Raw genomic sequence first — 19,366 nt, 5'->3', positions numbered from 1 at the left:
ATGGATTACAGAAATATGATTCAAACATGGGGCGGCAATTATTGATAGACTCGTTGCTTGTCTGATATTATGCGGTAATTTATGGGTTCCTTGAATTGAACTACCTAGGTGTTATGGGCGAGTCCATTGAGCCCAAGGTCGATATCGTTAGGACTTCCAATCCAGTTACTCATGATATAATCAATGTCTGCAGGGCGTGGATATTCCGAAGCCTGATAGAGAAACTCTGGTTTTGCGAAATCCTCGAAAAAGGGGTCAAGTGGTTCTGTGGATAGAACGCCATTCCGATCAATGAGTCCCGGAGCCTCGCCCCTTATAGCCTCAGGTGTCACGCCAGAAGTTCCCATAGAACTAGGCCTCGTTGAAGGCCTGGGTGAAGGAGCAGTGGGTGATGCAGTAGTCATTCCGGCCACTCGCCAATGTCGCTTGGGAGCCGGGTTGTTATTATCTTGCATCTCGCGGACATATTGTGCCTTGGCCATCAACCGTTTGATGGGCCGCCAGAGGCTACCCTTGTTCTCCTTCATCTTCCACCCACTGTAAACTGTCTGCGCGTATTCCCAGGCGCGATCACAGTCCTCCGACGGTGGACGCGAGCAAATCTCAGATAGGACGAAAGCTACTGCATGCCACTGAACGTGAGTCTTGGAGTGCCATGTCCACTGTGCGATGTCCGGACTGGTAAGTAGGACGTTTGATAACTCAAGTACTCTGACTGAGGTGATGAACAGCCGGTCGCGGATAGTGCTGGGCAAGCTGGGACCATCACATTTCTGAGTGAGCGGATAGTACACGACCAGCCAGGTGCGAGCGATGATCAGACGCGCGACAGTTACGCACACCTTGAAGAATGGGATGGTGGTATCGCAGTATTTAAGATAGCGCTCCTCTAATCGGTGCCGCAGGTCTTTGGCTAAGGCGGCACGGTCGGGAAGAGAGAGCCCCTCGGCGGGTTGACCAGGCCGCCGCATGCTGGGTGGGGCATAGCCTGTCTTCCATACAATGCGCATCACCTCGCAACGAATGAGACAGAAAGTCATCTCAGTAGCTTCTTCGCGTTCCGTAGGCAGGGCTGTCATATCAGCTGTGATGTCGTTATCGTTCACATTGAGGGGCATCCTAGTATCGAACATAGACTCGTGCACGATCGGCTCGCAACCATGATATTCGGACGACCGAATATCTAGCAAGCAGATATGCCACCAAAGGCGCCGCCGTATCTCTATCTCCAGTGGTCGGAGGCCAAATGCGCTCCCATCCCTGTGCAAACCCATAGCTTGGGCAATATGAAATATCAGCGCGGTCAGTGACCAGGCTGTGCGTGAGGCATCTTCATTCCGTAGAGCCGACAAAAACAGGACTACTGCTTGTAACAAAACCACACTCTGGGTGTTGAGAAGATCGGCCCGTGCCATTGCTTGTTCCACGGCGAATTGATAGTGCTTGACTGCTGCTGCTCGAGAACATCCCAATACATGTTCACATTGTCGTGACTCCATGCTAATGACGGTGGAGTAATAGATAGCAAACAGTAATGCTTCAGTATTGCGATCCAATGATTCCGGCGACGCAACTACATCCCAGTAAGAACTGATCAACGTCGGCATATGAAAAATATGTACTAGTGGTGCGACACTCTCTTTGAAGATCTCGAATAAGGCCACTGACTGGGATAGTGGTGGATGATACGCCTTCAAAGTCTGTGCTAGCGCCTGAAACCCCATTATCGTGGCGTTACAGCCCAGAGATGTCATTGAATCTACCACAGATGAATCTGTGGCAGCGTCGATGTCTTCGTCTTCCGATGCTGGCTCGTACAGTAAATCGCGCAGCTCTTCAATCTACAGTCAATCAGTGAATATCAAGTAACAAGTAACATGCCCAGAGCACATCGACAAGTACATACTTCGTTGCCTAAACTTGACCACAAAATATTGCTCACATAGCAACTGCGCGTCTCGTCGATCACAAGCCGACCAAACTGTTGTTCGACCTGGCTTGACTCATCCCCCGACCCGGGGCCTCCGTTGGCCGCTGGTTCCTCTGATGGCGGGACGGAAGGTAAATGACCGCCCTCCACTTCGGTACCTAGGCGCCTGACGAGCACCTCAAGATGCGCCAGCCGATCGAGCACATGCTTATCGGGAGCTCGACGTGGTCGCTTCGGAGCTCTGCCTGGCCCCGCAGGATAAATACATTCTGACCCAGCGCGGAGGCAGTTAGCGCATGGCTTTTGGCGATCGCATTTTATTTTGCGAGATCGACAAAAACCACAACTGCGGAGCGTGTGGAGCCTTCCCGGCGAGGGGTGGTCCGATGATCTCTCGGATACGTTACTCCTGCCTTGGTTGAACGAGGAGAGGGAAAGATTGGGCGGCAAAGTATGTAGTTCCGAGTCCATTGAAACGATTTGAAAAGGCGCTGGGAATCGATAATTGGAATTTGTTGAAGAAGGGAAAGACGCGATGTGAGGGGACAATGAATCTGAGCTGTATTTTTTTGGCATTTTTGCAATACGCGGAGACGGATAAGCTTATGCGAGGCCGAAAGCAACGAGGGGCCGATTGGCCAGGAAGACAGGCGATCTCCCGGTATGCCCGAATTCCGAATAAATGGGATTTACTGTCGGAAAGTCCAGCATGAGTCCGGATATTGAGGCCTCTCACCGAATTCACGATGAAGTTGTTGCAGACGCTGGAAACGTGCTTACAGCATTCGCCAGCACTCTTTTCCCGGCGCACCATCTCCTCGCATCGCCTCGGAGGACGAGCATATTCGGGTTCACGGTCCTGGCGATTGCCAAATCCACCGCCATCGAACTCCCCTGCCTCTCCTGCAGCTTCGGCCTCAGCATCGAGTTCAACCGGTGGGCTTTTAGCCCGCAGTGGCATTGGAAAAAGCCTTGGAGCATATTCTCAAATCCAAGCCAAACGACCTTACACAACACAAATATGCACCACAATAGTGGTTTGGTTATGTGGTGACTTGGGTGCTCAGTTTTTATTCTCCTCGAATGATGTGAAAGATGAGGAAATCAAAAGTTCTACTCAGCGTGGAGAGATCCAGAAGAACTTGCCCAGCTCGCAAGGCTACGATCCGTGGCGCACAGCACGGCACCTGACTGTAGGGATAGTGGCCAGTATTCCATCGTATGAATGGTACGTAAAAGGGACACTGAATCAAAAGGTTTTCCGGAATACGCTAATGATAACAGGTTCATGTTTCTCCACCGCCGGTTCAACTTTGCCTCAAGCATCGCCTCGCTTGCCACCAAGGTCGTGGTTCAACAGGCCGTCTTCACGCCCGTCTTCAACACCTACTTTTTCACCATGCAATCTCTGCTATCAGGTGCATCGGTTGAAGACACTCTGGTGCGCTTACAGCTTGCACTCCCGACAAGTATCGCCAATGGTGTCAAGGTGTGGACGGGTGTTGCTATCATCAGCTTCATGTATGTCCCGCCTCAATTCCGAAGTGTTTTTTCCGGATGTATTGCAGTGGCTTGGCAGACATATTTGAGCTGGATGAATCAAAATGTCAGGAGAAGTGCTCACTAGGCGAGTTCGTGGGATGCAACATTAAACGTGGAGATCGAATTTTCTTGGATACAATATTTCAAATATGCTACATGCATCAAAAGAACCGGATACCAAGAATATAATGATTTGTTAGTTTGGAAAACCTACATAAACATAAACACGTCTCTACAGATCCAGCCGCGATTTTCAGCGGTGACAGTCGTAAAGGCCAACTCCAATATGCCAGAAATATTGGCCCGGGTAGGCTTTCCTTTCCAAAACCCGACGGACTCAAGCGGTCTTCTCGGCCTCCGAATCCGCACCGCATAGCAAAGCCCGGGCCGCTTCATGCGATAATAAGAAGCGAAGGTGTACGCCTGTTGTAGGCCAATACACTCAATCATTCCAACAATTCTGATTATTGCCCAATATGAACACAACCCCAATGAATGGAGCAAGTAATGGCTCTGAAAACACATCTTCATCCAATGTCAGAGGCCGCAGAAAGGTTCTGATTATTGGCGCCGGCAAGTGTTCGATCGGTATTACACACAACAATCCTTCGTTAACATTGATAATGCAGGTTCGACGGGTCTCGCATTGGCTCAGGGGTTGAAGAAGGTAACAATAACATGAAACCGAATGAAATATTGCCCAACTCACAGTCATTGTTTAGGCTGGAATTCCGTTCCTGATTTTCGAGAAAGATGAGACCCCCGTCCGCGAGCGCAACTGGAGCATGGGTTTACACTGGGGCTTTGAACCCCTCCAGTATCTTATGCCCACCGAGATCTTGACCCAAGTTGAACAAGCCCAAGTTGATCCCCATGTCCCGACTAAGGATAGCGACCGTCTTCCTCTCATCAACGGCGAGACCGGTGCTCTCATTACCGAAATCAAGTCCTCGAAATTCTACCGCTTACGCCGTGACAAATTCAGGGCAATGTTGCTACAAGGCCTCGACGTACAGTGGGGGAAGTCTTTGTCTGAAATTGTGTATTCTCCTGCTGGCGAACGAGTTACGGCCAAATTCACCGACGGCAGTGAAGTTATAGGCAGTATGCTGATCGCCGCCGACGGCCCGCATTCAATGACCCGCTCCCTGCTCGTTGGAGAAAAGGCTGCCCGAGTGACCCCTATTGATTTCGCCTCGACCATGTGCTTTACCCAGCACACGCGTGAGCACGCTCTATTCCTCCGGGCTCAACCTCATCATCCTTTATATCAAGTGGCACCTCATCCAAATGGCTACTGCGCCTGGCTGAGTCTGCATGACGGGGATGACATCGAACACCCGGAGAATTGGACATTTTTCCATTACATCTCATTCCCAGAGCCGCGTGACTATGTCAACATGCGTACCATGCGTGAGCAAGTTGCGCACCAGAAAGAGCTGGCCCGTCAATTTGTCGACCCCTGGCGCAGTGTCTTCGAATGGATGCCTGAAGATAGCAAGGTGTGGTACTCAAAGCTTCGCAACTGGGATCCATCCCTACCGGAGCACAAGTGGAACCATCGTCAGGGCCGGGTCACATTGGCAGGCGATGCGGCCCATCCAATGACTTTCCAACGCGGACAAGGACTCAACCACGCCATCAAGGATGCTTACACCGCATGCAAGGCAATCGAGTCTTTCTGGAACCAGGGCGATTTTACTATTGAACAGCGTGCCGCCGCAATCCAGACGTATGAAGAGGAGATGATTGCTCGGACCGGCGAAGAAGTTCGCTTGAGCGAGGAAAACAGCGTGAAGGTGCATAATTGGGACAATCTTATGCAGAGTCCCACGATCACCAAGGGTATGAAAGTTGAAAATCAGAATGTTCGATAAATATGTTTTTTATTCACAGAGATCACCATCAGAAACAGTCGCGAAGTATTTTGACGAAATAGCATTTGTGACAGGCAAAGTGGAACGGTTTTTGTATGATCACCAGAATGTATTAAGTTCTCTCTAAATAAGAGGAAATATCGGCGAGATCGCGAGGAACTAGAACTTAGTATGCATTCCGGTACCCCTTCGTTTACTCTGGTTTCTGACAATTTGTTATCTTGTTATGATGGCGGCTTATTCCTTGATTTTTACACTGTAACCAGTCATGGACCTTGATACTTTTCTCTAGTGATATCCTATAATCAAGCCCAAAGCTTATTCCAGGAGAGGTTTATCACGGGACATTAGAAAGTGGGAAATACAAAGCCCAGGGTGATAATGAGAAAAATCAGTACCAAAAGGGGTACTTTAATTGAAGGTGCGCATGGCTACGAGATAGGCAAAGATAGACCGCTCGACAAGACTGAATCACTCTGAAATTTCTGGCTACGTACTCGTAAGGAATATTCAACCTTCAATGCCGAATAAATCCGAGTTGGTCATATTCAACCCCGAATTTTGCCGAGCTCGAACTCGATTCCAGAACTGCTCCACTGCTTGTCCGAAGAACTCTCCCCGTGATGACAGCGGTAACACTGCAATCACTGGTGAATCTGCCAATCCCATGAACCCACGGAATAGCCAGTCCCCATCAGTCAAGGAAGGTAGCTCATCCCGCACAGCTGCAGAGGGGCCATCATGCAAAAGTTGGGCTCTGCATATAATACCTGCTTTTCGGGCAATACCACCAGCACGTGGCTTGCGGCTCTCAGTATACCGTTCAAAGGCAGCTGTGAGAAGCCCCTGTGGTAGGAATCCATCGTTTGACTTGAAAAACGTTTCCTGGAGCTCGTTGAGCAGGGTTGCCGATGACTCAATTGCTTGATTGGCACCCATCGCGGCCGTCGGAGCCATCTAGGAATTGTATTATCAGACACAATCTATGCATACAAACGATACGATGATCTTACCTTGTGCGCAGCATCACCGACAATGACCATGCGGTTAGTGTGCCATGATGGGGCCAAACCCTCTTCCAGAGGAACCTTCATGGCCACTGACCTTTTGGCATATACATCACCAAAGCAAACTGCAGGAGTGATGCGTAAATGCGCGATTGAATTACAAACCTCATCAATATCATCACTAGTATACCGAGGCGTCGTGGATAAACTATAAGTATGACCCAAATCTTCAAAAACAAACCAGAAGATAGCACCGGCCTGACCAGTGAAGATGAGAATCGTAGCGCCGGGTCGGTAGATAGAGAAGCAGTCGCCTTCTGAAATGCCGTCGATAGGAGTCGAAATACCATAGACACAAGCAAACTGAGTTGTGATGTCTAAACTTTTTTAGCGTCTGTGTGGCTCGAGTTTGACTTGCATTAAGCTTACACTCATCTGCCTGGAATGGCTTCGGCTGGGCAACATCAATGGCATCGCGGACGCAGCTGCGCACGCCATCAGCTCCAATCACAATATCAGCTGTGATACAAGAGCCATTGCTAAGGCCTATCGTGACAAGTTCCGGAGATTCTTCCACCGACAAGACACGGATGCCTGTTTTGGTGGCGTCCTTGCTTTTCAATTCTTCCGCCATAATCTCGAGGAGTTTGCGACGTTCCAAAAAAAGAGGACCATATCCGATCCTGCAAGTGTCAGTAAACGTACAAAAAGCTCTGCGGACATCTACTCACTGAGACCTGTAGTAGCCTAAAGCCTTGATCTCTGAAATCAGCTCTCCTTCGCCATCTAGATGGCGCCAACGCTGTAGAGTTCCAGTGTGTTTCTCGATCTCGTCGATCAACCCAAGTTGATCGAGAATGCGCAAGCCATTTGGTTGCAGACCAACACTTGCACCCCTGTCAGGAGTTAAGGAATCTTGAGACTCGAAGAGAATATAGTCGACATCTTGCTTTTCGAGTGCCAAGGCCAGTGTCAACCCAGCGATCCCACCACCAACGATCGCCACCCGGTAATGTTGAGCAATTGCAGACGGAGACATTTTCACAAACTTAAAAATTTCGGAACGATAGACATGTCTCAGTCACAAATGTAGTTTATGAGGCAGTCAGATGAGGTTTTCGGGACATTCGGGGTACATCGGAGTCAGCTACGCTCTAAGTAAAACAACACCGATGTCCCCGACAACGAGCGATATTAAGTATCATCACAGAAAGCAAAATGCCGGGATCAGCTAATTCTCACCCCTCAACTCATTTCCAACGTCCGAAATATTCATTCAGAAGGCACAATGGGATCTTATCATCAGGATGCTTCCGTTGTCATTGTTGGTGCAGGGCTGGCCGGCTTGACGACCGCCATGGCCCTCGGTACCTACGGCATTCGGACAGTCCTCATCGAACGCCGACCGTATACCCTGCAGCATCCTCGTGCAGATGGATTTACGGCAAGAACTGTCGAGATTTTCCGATCCTTCGGCATCGACAGCGATATCTTGCCGGAAACCGCCCCGGGATTCAAGACTCAGCGCACACGAGTTGAGAGTCTGACCGGCGAGTGGTTCGAAGAACTGGCATGGAATCCACAGGAGAAGAAAGCCGAAGAGAAGGCGCCCCTGCAGCCCGAATACTCGCCCTATAGAGGGGCCTCTACACCTCAAGATCAGCTGGAGCCCATCTTGTTGCAACATGCTATCGATGTGGGCGTTGACGTTTGCATGCACCATGAATTTGCGGGCCTTGCGCAGGATGCGGAAGGTGTGACTGTGACAATCAAAGACATTACAAACGGTTCAGTCTATTGCATAAAGACACAATATCTTATCGCCGCCGACGGCCATCGCAGCGCTATTCGCGAGACTTTGGCAATTCCTCGGAAGGGCCATGGCCCTGTGAATTCAATTCAGAGTGTTCTCTTCCGGGCACCCGAGTTGACCCCTTATCTGAGAAAAGGGGCAAACCAGTTCACCATAGATCAGCCTGAATTGAAGGCGTTCATGATCGCCTACCAAGATGAAAGGCTGGTGCTGCATCTTCCCAACGATCGCGAATGGAACGACGAACTTATGCACCAAGCAACGCTTCAGGCAATTGGCCCAAAAAAGGTCACCCTAGAAATTATCGCCACCAGCAGGTGGGATATGAGCGCTTGGATAGCCGACGAATTCGCCAGAGGAAGAGTGTTCCTGATTGGTGACGCTGCCCACTCCTTGCCACCGAATCGCGGGGGCTACGGTGCCAACACCGGCATTGCAGACGGACACAACATTGCTTGGAAACTGTCTCAAGTCATTAAAGGCACTTCGGATGCCCAACTCTTGGCTACCTACGAAGCTGAACGGCTGCCCGTGGCCTGGTTGCGACATGATCAGATCTTTGCACGCTCGGACTATAAAACGCTGCGACAGAAGCCAACTCTCAACAAAAATGGAAGGCCAGAGCAAGAAGCGCTACCAGACGGGGCTGTGGAGTTTGGCCAGATTTATCGGTCGGACGGAGTTATAGGAGCGGATGAGTCGCTACCAGATGCGCTGACACCCGACCAGTGGAAAGGACAGCCAGGTACCCGTGCACCTCATATTTGGGTCGAGCACGGTGACCGCAACATTTCAACACTGGAACTACTAAAGGGAGACTGGGCGATACTCTCGGAGGACCCTCGGTGGAGGGGTATCGTCAAGGAGGTAGAAGAAAATCTCGGAATGAAGGCGCGCTTCATCCATATTCGCCAGTCCATGACAGCAGAAATCAGATTCCGTGAAGCGTTTGGAATCTCCGCCCGTGGATGCTCTCTCGTCCGTCCAGATGGCTACATCGCGTGGAGATTGGAAGAGGTGGAGGTCGATCCAAAGGCAGTGTTGGAAGTAGCCTGGAAGACCGTGTCGTGCTGGAAGGCCGGATTTTGTCGGTCTGCTTAAGCCGTGAGACGGATTAGCGTGTAGCAATTTTGATTTCATGCAATACTTTTGGTCTCCGTCAATCCTGAACTGTGTACTTGATTCTCGCGTAATCCTAGCAGGTAACTCTCGGATCCCGTCGAATTCCGAGCAGCCCGAATTCAAGACATAGGAACTAAGTGTTGCCCGGCCGCATATATCTCAGTTGGATTGGAGCCTGTGTGACGTCTGAGAGGAAAAAGCATCTCGACGATCTAAAGCCGACCTGAGTCATTCAACTCCATCGAACACCTCTCTTTTGAAAATGGCGTTCTATTCGTCATCTACTATGGAGGACCTCTGTCAAACCCTGGAGAAAGATGTGAAAATTCTGACAGAGTACCTTCAATCTACCGGCCATCCCCTGCCATCCTTTGATCGCCAGACTCCCACGGTTGTGATGCCGGAGAATGCCTCCTCGGATGCACACTCGGCACGGGAGCGTATCCTTGACCACTGTTTGCGCCTCTTCCAGCTTGTAGCTGGCCCCAGTGAGTATTTGGCGAATTTGCAAACAGGTGTAAGTTGGCCATATGCCTTCCCCGCTTGATTCTCAATGCTTATATTGTAATCGATTAGTACCATTACATCTCTTGCCTGCGCTGGCTTTGCCACTTTCGAATCTTCCATCTTGTCCCGCTGCAGGGATCCATATCTTATGCTGATCTTGCTATCCTTGCCAATGTCCCAGAAGGCGCCTTGAAAAGCATCGCTCGTATGTCGATGACGAATGGGCTTTTTGTTGAAAAGCCACCGCAGCACCTCGCTCATTCAGCAACTTCAGCTGTACTACAAACCAACTCCGGCTTCCATGACTGGGCTGTATTCAACAGTGAAATTTCCGCTCCCACTGCTCTGTCTATGGTTGATGTGCATGACAAGTGGCAAGATTCGCTAGATGCGACTCACACCGCATACAATGTCGCTTTCGACACAGATACTCCTTTTTTCAAACATCTCAGCCAGCAGCCAGAGCGCCACCGCCAATTTGCTGGGTATATGCGCGCCGTCACTAGCAGCCAGGGAACTGGTCTTAAGCAACTTGTAGATGGCTGGGACTGGGCAGCAGTGGGCAATGGCTTGGTTGTCGATGTGAGTAGATCCTTTTGCTCAATATGCTTGATACTAAAAATTACAGGTTGGCGGCTCGACTGGTCACGCCTCGATTGCTTTGGCTCGGAAATATCCCAGATTGAGCTTCATTGTTGAAGACTTGCCCGAGGTGGCAGCCGGAGGTCCGGCATACCTTGCGTCTCAAGATAATGGCCAAGAACTGTCAACTCGCATTTCTTATAAGGCACACAGCTTCTTCGATCCTCAGCCAGTCAATGATGCGGACGTCTATCTCTTGCGAATGATTCTACATGATTGGGCATTTGATGACTCGGTTCGCATTTTGATCCGTCTGGTAGAGGCACTAAAACCCGGTGCGCGCATCATCATTATGGATACAGTACTTCCTGGCCCGGGTAGCATTCCTGCATCAAAGGAACGGTTGTTGCGTGTGCGGGATCTGACAATGATGCAAGTATTCAACAGTCAGGAGAGACATCTCGAGGACTGGCTGGAGATCTTCACCAAGGTTGATCAGCGCTTGAAAGTGCAGAAAATCGAACAACCTGCCGGGAGCGTTCTTTCATTAGTCGTGTTGGTTGTGGAGTAGTACGTGAAGTATTGTTGTGACTATCATAGCAATGGGCAATCACAGAAGATATCGCGTTTTCCGTTACATATCAGCCAGTCTACTCATATGATTTTGCTATTTTAGCTGTTTCCCTTCAAGTTCCATGCCGCCGTTTAACAAACAATATGCGTATGGCAAAATGCTAACCACCACTGTGATGCTATTTCGTGATGGTAGCCCAGTAAACAAGGATATCGAAGTACACATAATGAGCTAGAAATATTTTCAGTGCTAATTCCACCCCCGGCCGAACCGGGGTATCTATTCTCATCGACTTAATATGGGCACAAGAGGGCTCAAGGCTAATCCCGGCGGACTAACGTAGTTTTGTGCCCAAGGTTTGTACATTTCCAATCTCCGTAAGAACGTCCTTTGCTTTACTCGGGCCTTTCGAGACACTCCTATCTTTACTCAGCACCTTTCCATCAACCAAGAGGTTATGGACTACACCGATAGTCATTCTATGAGCTTGTCAGCAGTGATTGGCGTGGTGACAAATTTTGAAAACATGCCTGCTTCGTTTGGTGTCGGCAAAATTTTCATGATCCGGCGCCACCTTAGACCGGAAGAACGGATCTGCCTTCATGCGGACAAAATCTTCTACATCGTCAAAGAGAATTTGGATAAAAGCGTCGTAGTCAGCCACATTGGCGAACTGGGGGTCAAACAGCTGGGTCATTTGGTCCCGGGTGGAGCTGAGATTGTGTGTCTGTAACCCTCAACATCAGGATCAACATTTCAGAGAGATAGATTGCAACGAATTTCGGTATATACCATAGTCCATCTCTTGATGCCATATTGTTCCATCAGATCCCGAACTAAAGGGCCATGAATGTTGACCATATAATCATGGTATTCCTCCTCACTCAGGCCGGGCTTCTTGTATCCACAGATAGTAAGACAGAGCGACATGGTGTTAAAGGTCTGGAGTTAAAGTGACTGGAGTAAAGAGATAGCTGAATTCGTTTTTCTCCTTTTTCTTTACCCCTGCGAATGGTCTACGTCTCTTATCTTTAATCCGACCCCGGAATGATGTACGGGCAACCCGGACTAGTCGGACATTTCGGGGTGGCCTCTATCATCCACCCACATAGTCGCGGGTTGGGCCCCATCCTGCCGATTCGACCCGTATGCCCCGAGTGAATCAATTTCAAAAGGCTTTTAAAATTATTTAAAAATACGAAAAGTCTCGCACTGATCAAAGTAGGTCTCGAGATATCCAAGGATCATCATGGCGCAAATATATATTTTTGGTGACCAAACGGTCCATGCGGATTCTTCTCTTCAAGATTTGCTACATGTTAGTGACAACAGCACTTTATCTACTTTCCTATTTGAAGCCTACCTAGCTATCAGGCAAGAAATCTCCCATCTCCCAGCTAATGAACGGGCGTCTCTCCCTGAACCCGAAACCCTCGGGCTTCTTCTCGATGCCACCAGAAGGGGGAAACGGCATCCCGCCCTCGAAAGTGCCTTGGTGTGTCTCTATGAAATTGGAGAGTATATTCGGTATGATGCATTCCACAGCTTCTTGAAATATTTGACTTATCCTGCCATAGTCTCCAGCAAGATACCGATGTTGAACACTCTCCTGCCGACCATTTTCTGGTCGGCCTCTGCACCGGATCTCTAGCTGCGGCAGCTGTTAGCTGTGCTCGGTCTGTTGTTGATCTAGTTCCACTAGGTATCGAGGCAGTGGTAGTGGCTTTCTGGGTGGGGATTCATGCTTCCCGCAAAGCCAATGCCTTAAATTCCCCAGGGCCTGCAAGTCTCAATCCATGGTCTCTCGCCATAGCGGGTCTTACGGAACTGGATGCTGAAAGAGCTATTCAAGCCTTCTGTGATGAGTCGGTAAGTTCAGTCCGCAAATTATGGTATGCAAAAGGCTCATTCTCGGTGTGTTTTGTAGAAGCGTCCCGCCGCAATGACACCCTACATCAGTGCTATCAGCTCCCACTCAGTCACGATCAGCGGCCCACCACATATCATTGAGGCTTTCCAACATTCTTCAGTCCTCAAGGGCAGAAAGTCTTTGTTCCTGCCAATATATGCACCCTATCACGCCTTCCATTTGTATACAGAAAGAGACGTTACGACGATATTGGGTTCCAGTGCTCGAAGCATCTCACTAAGCCGACTGCCCCAGAAGCCGATAATTTCAAATGCCTCTGGGATAATCCTGAATGAGCCTACTTTTGGTGCTTTGCTTCACAGCTTGATCATGGAAATATTGACCAGTCAAGTGCGGCTGGACCGTCTGATTGACGGCGTTGCAGGTATAAACTCCAATGGAACCAGCCGGTTGATTCCTATTCACACACAGATTGGCTCTAGTGTGCTGTCATCTTTGCGCCAAAGGGGTATCGACGTGACCTGCATCAGTATTCCCTTCCCTCAATCAGGATTTGCAAAAACGGAACAGAACCTCCCCAGTCACGACTCTTCGAAGATCGCAATCATCGGTTTCAGTGGCCGTTTCCCCGAAGCCGATAACCTCGATGAATTCTGGAATGTACTTGAGCAAGGGCTTGATGTCCATAAGCCCATTCCAGCAGATCGCTTTGATCGCGATGCACACTACGATCCAACACTCCAAAAGAGAAACACCAGTCGCATTTTACACGGGTGTTGGATTCGCAACCCCGGGTTGTTTGATGCTCGTTTCTTCCACTTTTCGCCTCGCGAAGCCCGCCAGGCAGATCCAGCACAGAGATTGGCTCTTTTGACAGCTTATGAGGCTATCGAGATGGCTGGATTTGTTACTGATCGCACGGCATCAAGTCAGCGCCATCGCGTGGGTGTTTACTACGGCACCACGAGTGATGACTGGCGTGAGATCAACAGTGGTCAGAGTATTGATACTTATTTCATCCCTGGGGGCAACCGAGCTTTTATTCCTGGTCGCATCAACTACTTTTTCAAATTTAGCGGACCAAGTGTGTCGGTGGATACAGCCTGTTCGTCAAGCTTAGCAGCCATTAATGTTGCCTGCACCGCGTTGTTGAACCGGGAATGCGATACAGCGCTTGCTGGAGGTACGAACGTCATGACAAACCCGGACAACTTTGCCGGCTTGGACCGAGGACACTTCCTGTCGCCCACTGGAAATTGCAAGACATTTGACGACGGTGCGGACGGATATTGTCGCGCAGACGGCGTTGGCTCTGTTGTTTTGAAGCGACTTGCAGACGCGATTGCCGACAAGGATCCCATCTTTGGGGTGATTCGAGGCACACACACATCGCATTCAGCGGAGGCGGTTTCTATTACCCGGCCGCTGGCTGACGCACAAGAGTACCTCTTCCGACAGCTCCTTAGTGAGACCGGCATTCACCCTCATGAGATCAGCTATGTCGAGATGCATGGTACCGGCACGCAAGCTGGAGATGCTGTGGAAATGAAGTCTGTCCTGGACACTTTTGCTTGGGACAAAAGCCGCCCACGAAACATGCCGTTGCACCTGGGGTCGGTAAAGTCCAATGTTGGCCATGGTGAATCGGCTTCGGGAGTCACAGCATTGATTAAAGTCTTGCTTATGCTCCAAAAAGGTCGCATTCCTCCACATTGCGGTATCAAGACGAAGATAAATCATGGTTTTCCGACTGATTTTGATGAACGAAATGTCCATATCGCCCTGACCAATACTGACTGGAAACGTCCAAAAGATGACAAGCGTCGCACATTTATCAACAATTTCTCTGCTGCCGGAGGTAACACCGCTGTGTTGCTTGAGGATGCCGCTACATTTGAGAAAACTGAACAGCCAGATCCACGCAAACATCACGTTGTTGTCGTCTCAGCTCGGTCAGCCAAGTCGCTCAAACAGAACTTGCAATCTCTCGCAATGTTCATCGGCTCCGAAATCTCACCAGATCTTTTGGCACATATCTCATATACAACGACTGCCCGGCGGATGCATCACTCCAGACGAGTGGCCGTCGCTGGTAGTGATCTATCCCAGATCAAGCGCCGTCTACTTGACTTTGCTTTGCAAGATATCAGGCCATGTCCTGCAAAGGTACCCCATGTTGGTTTCCTTCTTACAGGGCAAGGGGCACAGCAAACAGCAATGGCGCGGCAGTTGTATGAGCACGTGGCCTCTTTTCGCGCAGACATAAACAACTTTGATGCCATAAGCCAGCTTTATGGCTTCCCATCTTTCCTCCCTTTGGTGACAGGCTCGGTAGACATAGACGACCTCTCGCCAACAATCATCCAGATTGGTACCGTTGCCATCCAAATCGCATTGGGACGGCTCTGGCAAAACTGGGGGCTGGTGCCAAAGTATGTTCTGGGCCACAGTCTCGGAGAATTTGCAGCCCTCAATCTGGCCGGTGTTCTAAGCATAAGCGACACAATTTTCCTCGCGGGCTCGCGTGCATTGCTATTGGAGAAATATTGCATTCCAGGCTCTCATGGAATGCTGACCGTCAGGGCATCAGTTTCAGAACTGCAGGAAGTCCTCAATGAGATGCCAGTGGAATTAGCGTGCATCAACGGGCCACAGGACACAGTTCTTAGTGGGTCAAATTCGGATATCGACAAAGTTAGCGAAAAGCTTTCGAGAATCAACTTCCAATGCACCAAGCTCATTCTTCCATTTGCTTTCCACTCTTCGCAAGTCAACCCAATGCTTGACGAGCTGGAAGAGATCGCTGGTCAACTGACGTTCCACCCGCCCACTATTTCGTTTGTGTCAACCTTGGTTGGAAATGTCGTGACAGAGGCAGGCATCCTTGGTCCGCAATATATTCGGCAGCATTGTCGCGAGACTGTCAAGTATTACGAGGCCGTGGAGGCCGCGAAAGCCGCTGGAATTATCGACTCCAAAGGATTGGCAATCGAAATTGGCACTCATCCCATCCTCACTCGTATGATGAAGAATATTGTGGGTCCAGACTTCCGAATATGCCCATCCTTGCGGCGGAAGGAAGATACCTTCAAAACCCTTTCGGAGTCATTGAGCGTTTTGCACGAGGCTGGTTTGCCAGTCAACTGGGAGGAGTATCATCGGGACTTTACTATGAGCCACAAGGTTCTAACACTCCCATGCTACAGCTGGGACCTTGAAAACTACTGGATTCAATACGAGAATAACTTCTGCTTAACCAAAGGAAGCCTTCAGAACACAATCTCTGCTAGCCCCCTAGCTGGAGTGTCTACTCGAATCAGCCCATCGGTGCAAAAGATTGTTGATGAGCAAATAAATGACACAAATGGGCGCATTATCATCGAATCCGACTTCCATGACCCAGAACTTCTGTCGGTTGCTCTGGATCACAAAGTGAACGGGTTAATACTATGTCCTTCCGTGAGTACGAACTTGCCCAAAATAAAGCTGCTTCATCCTAACAATCTTTTCTATCTTAGTCACTCTACGCAGACATTGCCTACACTTTGGGTAACTATCTAGCTGAGAAGAAGGGATATGACAAGAGCTTTACCCCGGATGTTGCCAATATGGTTGTTGAAAAGGCCCTTGTCGTCAAAGAAACTGGCCCACAGTCATTCCAAGCATCTCTAGACTTCAATTGGAGCATCAATTGCGGTAAAATGGAGATCTACAGTATCGACATTTCTGGCAAGCGCACTATCAGCCATGCTCAGTGCACAGTCGAACTACAGCAAGCCGATTTGTGGCAAGACAATTGGCGACGACAGCGTTACCTGATTCAGCGCAGTATTGACGCCCTCCAAAATGGTGTCGACACAGGATTGACACACAAAGTGCGTCGGGGTCTCGCTTATCGGCTTTTTTCGTCCGTTGTGCAGTATGGCCCCTCCTACCATGGCATGGAGGAGATCATTTTCGACAGTGCAGGACTTGAGGCGACGGCCACGATTTGCCTGAAACCAAGTAAGGGTCAGTACATGCTAAACCCATTCTGGTGCGACAGCTTCGGGCACCTCACTGGGTTCATCATGAATTCCAATGACTCTCTCGATTTGACGGAACATGTTTTTGTCAACCATGGTTGGAGCTTCATGCGCTGCGCTGAGAGGTACTCAACCGATCATGTCTATCGAACATATGTCAAAATGCAACCTGTTGAAGACAACAATAATCTATATTCGGGTGATGTTTATGTTCTCCGCGACCACATCATTGTCGCCCATTATGGCGCTGTCACATTCCAACGGGTGGCCCGTCGAGTTCTGGACATGTTGTTGCCAGCACCCAAGCCCAAAAGCGTCAATGTTCGCACAATACCTGAAACGATCTCTCTCCCTCGACCTGGCTTGGCACTCGAACTCAAAGCAAGAGAGAGGGAATCGCCCGTTTCCACTGTCTGGACACAAGTGCTGAAGGTTATTGCTGACGAAATTGGAATTTCACCCGACCAGCTCACGGATGATGTGGACTTTGTCAACATGGGCGTTGACTCTCTGATGTCGTTGACCATTCTCGGTACCCTGCGCGAATCGCTTCATCTCGACGTACCACCGTCTCTGTTTGAGGGTTGTACATCTGTTCAGTCTTTGCGCGACTATCTAGGGCTCTCTTCATCTGGAACAAGCAGTGATGCCGCCAGTATCACATCAAGTATAATTGAGACAACTGCTTCCACGCCACGCACTACACATGGTGAAGATCCAATGGGGAATACTGCAATTGGTCGTGTCGATACCAGTGTGGCGATGATCGTATCCATTTTGGCTCAAGAGATTGGCATCAGTGCCGATGTACTGGCTACGGTTGATGATTTTGCTGAAGTGGGAGTAGATTCACTGTTGTCTCTACTGACCTTGGGCCGTTTGAGAGAAGAGATGAATCTGGACTTGCCGCCTGATTTCTTCATGGACACAAACAATGCTTCCGCCGTAAGGAAAGCTCTACAATCGATGTTTGGATCCATAGAAGAAGTTACCTCGAAGCCAAAGTTTGCATCCGCCCCAGAAGTCAATTCAGTTCCATTGGTCGCTATACATCCCTCCGCAACATCCATTCTCCTCCAGGGTAAATCGTCTTGCCCACAGTCTCTGTTTCTGTTCCCGGACGGATCTGGCTCCTCGACATCCTACGCCATGCTTCCTAACGTATCTCCAGACGTGTGTGTCTACGGTCTAAACTGTCCATACATGCGGACTCCACAGGAGCTGAAGTGCGCTTTACAAGATCTGACGCCATCCTACGTCGCCGAGATTCGCCGTCGCCAGCCGCATGGGCCATATAACCTAGCAGGATGGTCTGCTGGCGGAATCGCCGCGTATGATGCTGCGCAGCACCTCACCCAGCAGGGCGAAGCAGTTGAACGCCTCATCCTTCTGGACTCACCCAACCCGATCGGACTAGACAAGCTCCCACCACGTTTCTACCACTTCCTCGAGAAAGCAGGGGTCTTCGGCAGCCACGGCGGACAAAAGCCTCCTGCATGGCTGATTCAGCATTTCCTCGCGTTTATCGAGGCTCTGGACAAGTATCATCCTATCCCATTCAAGCCGGCCTATAAGACACCTCGAACGACTATCATCTGGGCCCAAGACGGTGTGTGCAAGTTGTCGAGCGACCCACGGCCCGACCCGCAAGATGATGATCCCAAAGAAATGACGTGGTTGCTGGAGAATCGGACGGACCTGGGGCCAAATGGGTGGGACCATCTAATTGGGCGGGACAGCATTCGTATTGAAAGTGTTGAAAACGCCAATCACTTCACGATGGTTCGAGAGCCTGCAGCAACAACTTTAGCCCGAATCATGCGTAAGGCTATGTCTGATTGAATGTCTTTTATTTGTTCGTATGAGACGTCATTTGTGCGATAATTTGTTCGAAAATTGAAATAGAGTGATTGAATTTTGAAAATTGCATACATATTTCGCTACTGTAGTAAAATGCCGTTCCACGTGTCTAGACCCCGGAGCTCATATTATTCTCCCGACTAGTGAGGCTCATTCACATTAATTCACGAATAAGTCGTCGTATGGAGAATTCACATTCGAAGTGTGCGATTAATGAGCAGAGGCTCATAGGCTTGTCCTCAAGTGAATCTTAGCCTAATGAGTCTGCATGTGAGGCAAACCGCCAATCTAGGGACGGTGCTACGCTCTCGACATAATTCGATGAAGAAACCTTTGGTGTCAGTTAAGTTGTTCAGCTCGCTTAACCTCGGAACGTAAGCATCGTGTTCCACTCGGCGCGATATGACGGATAAACTTATGCGAAAACCGATGTGCGAGACCGAGAAAGCCGTCCCACGGCTTGTAAGCGACATGCAGCAAGCCAGATCCTTTCAGCCCGAAGGATTTGGCCACGCCGTGGCCCGCCCTTTGGTTTAAGAATGGGGGCCGTTCGCGCAATATTACCGGCTAAGTTATGCGGTAACTTTCCAGCTCTTTCCGAAGAATCAATTACCACTGGCTACGGCCAGTCTCCATCGCGGCATTGAAATCACTTCC

General features: G+C 49.7%; 8 protein-coding genes across 8 annotated transcripts; 5 read left to right on the top strand and 3 right to left on the bottom strand.

The window, feature by feature from the left end:
• Window positions 1-104: 104 nt before the first annotated feature.
• On the bottom strand, window positions 105-2,401 carry N7471_002287 (Zn(II)2Cys6 transcription factor; the record flags this gene model as incomplete). The annotated part of the gene is made up of 2 exons (XM_057275007.1): window positions 105-1,841; window positions 1,907-2,401. 2 exons carry the CDS (start codon window positions 2,399-2,401, stop codon window positions 105-107), a joined length of 2,232 nt encoding a protein of 743 aa, XP_057139645.1.
• Window positions 2,402-2,676: 275 nt separating this feature from the next.
• Window positions 2,677-3,557, top strand: N7471_002286 (Mpv17/PMP22 family protein; the record flags this gene model as incomplete). The annotated part of the gene is made up of 2 exons (XM_057275006.1): window positions 2,677-3,158; window positions 3,215-3,557. 2 exons carry the CDS (start codon window positions 2,677-2,679, stop codon window positions 3,555-3,557), a joined length of 825 nt encoding a protein of 274 aa, XP_057139644.1.
• Window positions 3,558-3,948: 391 nt separating this feature from the next.
• On the top strand, window positions 3,949-5,349 carry N7471_002285 (FAD-dependent oxidoreductase; the record flags this gene model as incomplete). Its single annotated transcript, XM_057275005.1, has 3 exons — window positions 3,949-4,051; window positions 4,102-4,139; window positions 4,195-5,349. 3 exons carry the CDS (start codon window positions 3,949-3,951, stop codon window positions 5,347-5,349), a joined length of 1,296 nt encoding a protein of 431 aa, XP_057139643.1.
• Window positions 5,350-5,859: 510 nt separating this feature from the next.
• On the bottom strand, window positions 5,860-7,395 carry N7471_002284 (FAD-dependent oxidoreductase; the record flags this gene model as incomplete). The annotated part of the gene is made up of 4 exons (XM_057275004.1): window positions 5,860-6,306; window positions 6,363-6,733; window positions 6,786-7,039; window positions 7,088-7,395. 4 exons carry the CDS (start codon window positions 7,393-7,395, stop codon window positions 5,860-5,862), a joined length of 1,380 nt encoding a protein of 459 aa, XP_057139642.1.
• Window positions 7,396-7,644: 249 nt separating this feature from the next.
• On the top strand, window positions 7,645-9,270 carry N7471_002283 (uncharacterized protein; the record flags this gene model as incomplete). Its single annotated transcript, XM_057275003.1, has 1 exon — window positions 7,645-9,270. One exon carries the CDS (start codon window positions 7,645-7,647, stop codon window positions 9,268-9,270), a length of 1,626 nt encoding a protein of 541 aa, XP_057139641.1.
• A 283-nt stretch (window positions 9,271-9,553) lies between these two features.
• N7471_002282 (uncharacterized protein) lies at window positions 9,554-10,951 on the top strand (the record flags this gene model as incomplete). The annotated part of the gene is made up of 3 exons (XM_057275002.1): window positions 9,554-9,808; window positions 9,868-10,380; window positions 10,427-10,951. 3 exons carry the CDS (start codon window positions 9,554-9,556, stop codon window positions 10,949-10,951), a joined length of 1,293 nt encoding a protein of 430 aa, XP_057139640.1.
• Window positions 10,952-11,444: 493 nt separating this feature from the next.
• Window positions 11,445-11,884, bottom strand: tpcK (decarboxylase tpcK; the record flags this gene model as incomplete). The annotated part of the gene is made up of 2 exons (XM_057275001.1): window positions 11,445-11,681; window positions 11,747-11,884. The coding sequence occupies 2 exons, from the start codon at window positions 11,882-11,884 to the stop codon at window positions 11,445-11,447; spliced, it is 375 nt and encodes a 124-aa protein (XP_057139639.1).
• Window positions 11,885-12,203: 319 nt separating this feature from the next.
• N7471_002280 (type I polyketide synthase) lies at window positions 12,204-18,691 on the top strand (the record flags this gene model as incomplete). Its single annotated transcript, XM_057275000.1, has 4 exons — window positions 12,204-12,481; window positions 12,532-12,823; window positions 12,882-16,283; window positions 16,343-18,691. 4 exons carry the CDS (start codon window positions 12,204-12,206, stop codon window positions 18,689-18,691), a joined length of 6,321 nt encoding a protein of 2,106 aa, XP_057139638.1.
• Between the last annotated feature and the right edge of the window lie 675 nt (window positions 18,692-19,366).

This window comes from Penicillium samsonianum (genome assembly GCF_028829775.1).
Source record: "Penicillium samsonianum strain IBT 33392 chromosome Unknown utg000002l_segment0_segment0, whole genome shotgun sequence".
In the NCBI taxonomy this organism is placed as follows: domain Eukaryota; kingdom Fungi; phylum Ascomycota; class Eurotiomycetes; order Eurotiales; family Aspergillaceae; genus Penicillium; species Penicillium samsonianum.
This window is presented reverse-complemented; position numbering and strand designations above follow the sequence as displayed.